The sequence below is a fragment of the Amphimedon queenslandica genome, unplaced genomic scaffold (assembly GCF_000090795.2).
Source record: "Amphimedon queenslandica unplaced genomic scaffold, v1.1 AMPQUscaffold_1184_Cont26801, whole genome shotgun sequence".
Classification (NCBI taxonomy): domain Eukaryota; kingdom Metazoa; phylum Porifera; class Demospongiae; order Haplosclerida; family Niphatidae; genus Amphimedon; species Amphimedon queenslandica.
Genome location: NW_003558468.1, coordinates 1 through 1,124, shown reverse-complemented (window position 1 = coordinate 1,124; position 1,124 = coordinate 1). Strand labels below are relative to the sequence as shown.

Sequence of the window (1,124 nt, the reverse complement as noted above, 5' to 3'; positions counted from 1 at the left end):
CATATAAATCATGACAAACAATGACACTACTGATTAATGACAGCCTTTGACAGGTCACAAACAAGACACTTTCTTGCTAAAAGTCAACAGCCGTTGCTAAGAAAAGGGGTAACCCGCATCCGTTGCCTAGCGATGTACAAAGTCAATGTAGCAACACGGAAGTTTCCAATCCCTTTCATTTACTCTATTATCTATGGTAGCACTGGCGGCGCCTTTGATCCGCCCACACAACATACTACAAATGGTTTTATTATTAATTTAAAAGTACAATGTAGCAGGGCAATAAGAATTGCCCATTCAAAAATTTTTATCTACAAAATATTGTGGACAGGAACTTAAATAAACAATCTCAGGCAGAGCTCCTTATAAATGCATATAACATGACAAGGCTATCACGGGTTGTCCTAATTTAAGCTAATGAGATTCATTGTTTGCACATTATCACCTGTATGGTTTCACTAAGTGCTGGGAATTGATATTCAAATTTTGATATTTTCTGAGACTCCAGGCAAACTTCACCAACTGTTACACAATACTTGCTGTATACCTGTAAACAACAACAAAAACAACAACAAAAAATAAAGATATTAATAAAAATAAGTACATGTACATGTATAAGTACATGTAAATGTACTTATACAAATACAAATAAGTACATGTACAAATGTAATTCATACTGGGTTTTCCATGATGACTTGTATTTTATTTATTAGCAAGTCACTGGGTGCATTTGATCTGAGATAGACTGTTAGTTTAATAACAGAATCACTGGGATAAGAATTATCAGAGAATACAACCTTACACTCAACTAGAGGAAGGGAGGGAGAGAGAGAGAGAAGTCGCAAAATGCTTCTTTGTATTTAATTATAAAACCTACTACAAGCGGCCAGTGAAGACATTAGTATTATTTCTTCGTTGCCTTCTTCAGCAGCAGCTGCCAGACCTGCAAGATTACTGTACCACATCTCACCGACATCCTCTGAACTATCAACCTCCTCTAAGCCAGGCTCAGGATTAGGGGGATGCCCCTATCGTTAAAATATCAATTAAAATCACTGCAACATGTACATGCACACATAATGTATGTGTCGGCCATTTCTTTACTTTTAATATAAGCTTAAGTA

General features: G+C 36.1%; 1 protein-coding gene across 1 annotated transcript; it reads right to left on the bottom strand.

Annotated features, from left to right (window-relative positions):
- Positions 1–300: 300 nt before the first annotated feature.
- On the bottom strand, positions 301–1,117 carry LOC109593512 (trafficking protein particle complex subunit 11-like). Its single transcript, XM_020008560.1, has 4 exons — positions 1,105–1,117; positions 878–1,028; positions 678–808; positions 301–547 (listed from the first exon to the last, which is right to left on the bottom strand). Exons 2-4 carry the CDS (start codon positions 963–965, stop codon positions 425–427), a joined length of 342 nt encoding a protein of 113 aa, XP_019864119.1. The 5' UTR covers positions 966–1,028; positions 1,105–1,117; the 3' UTR covers positions 301–424.
- Positions 1,118–1,124: the final 7 nt, after the last annotated feature.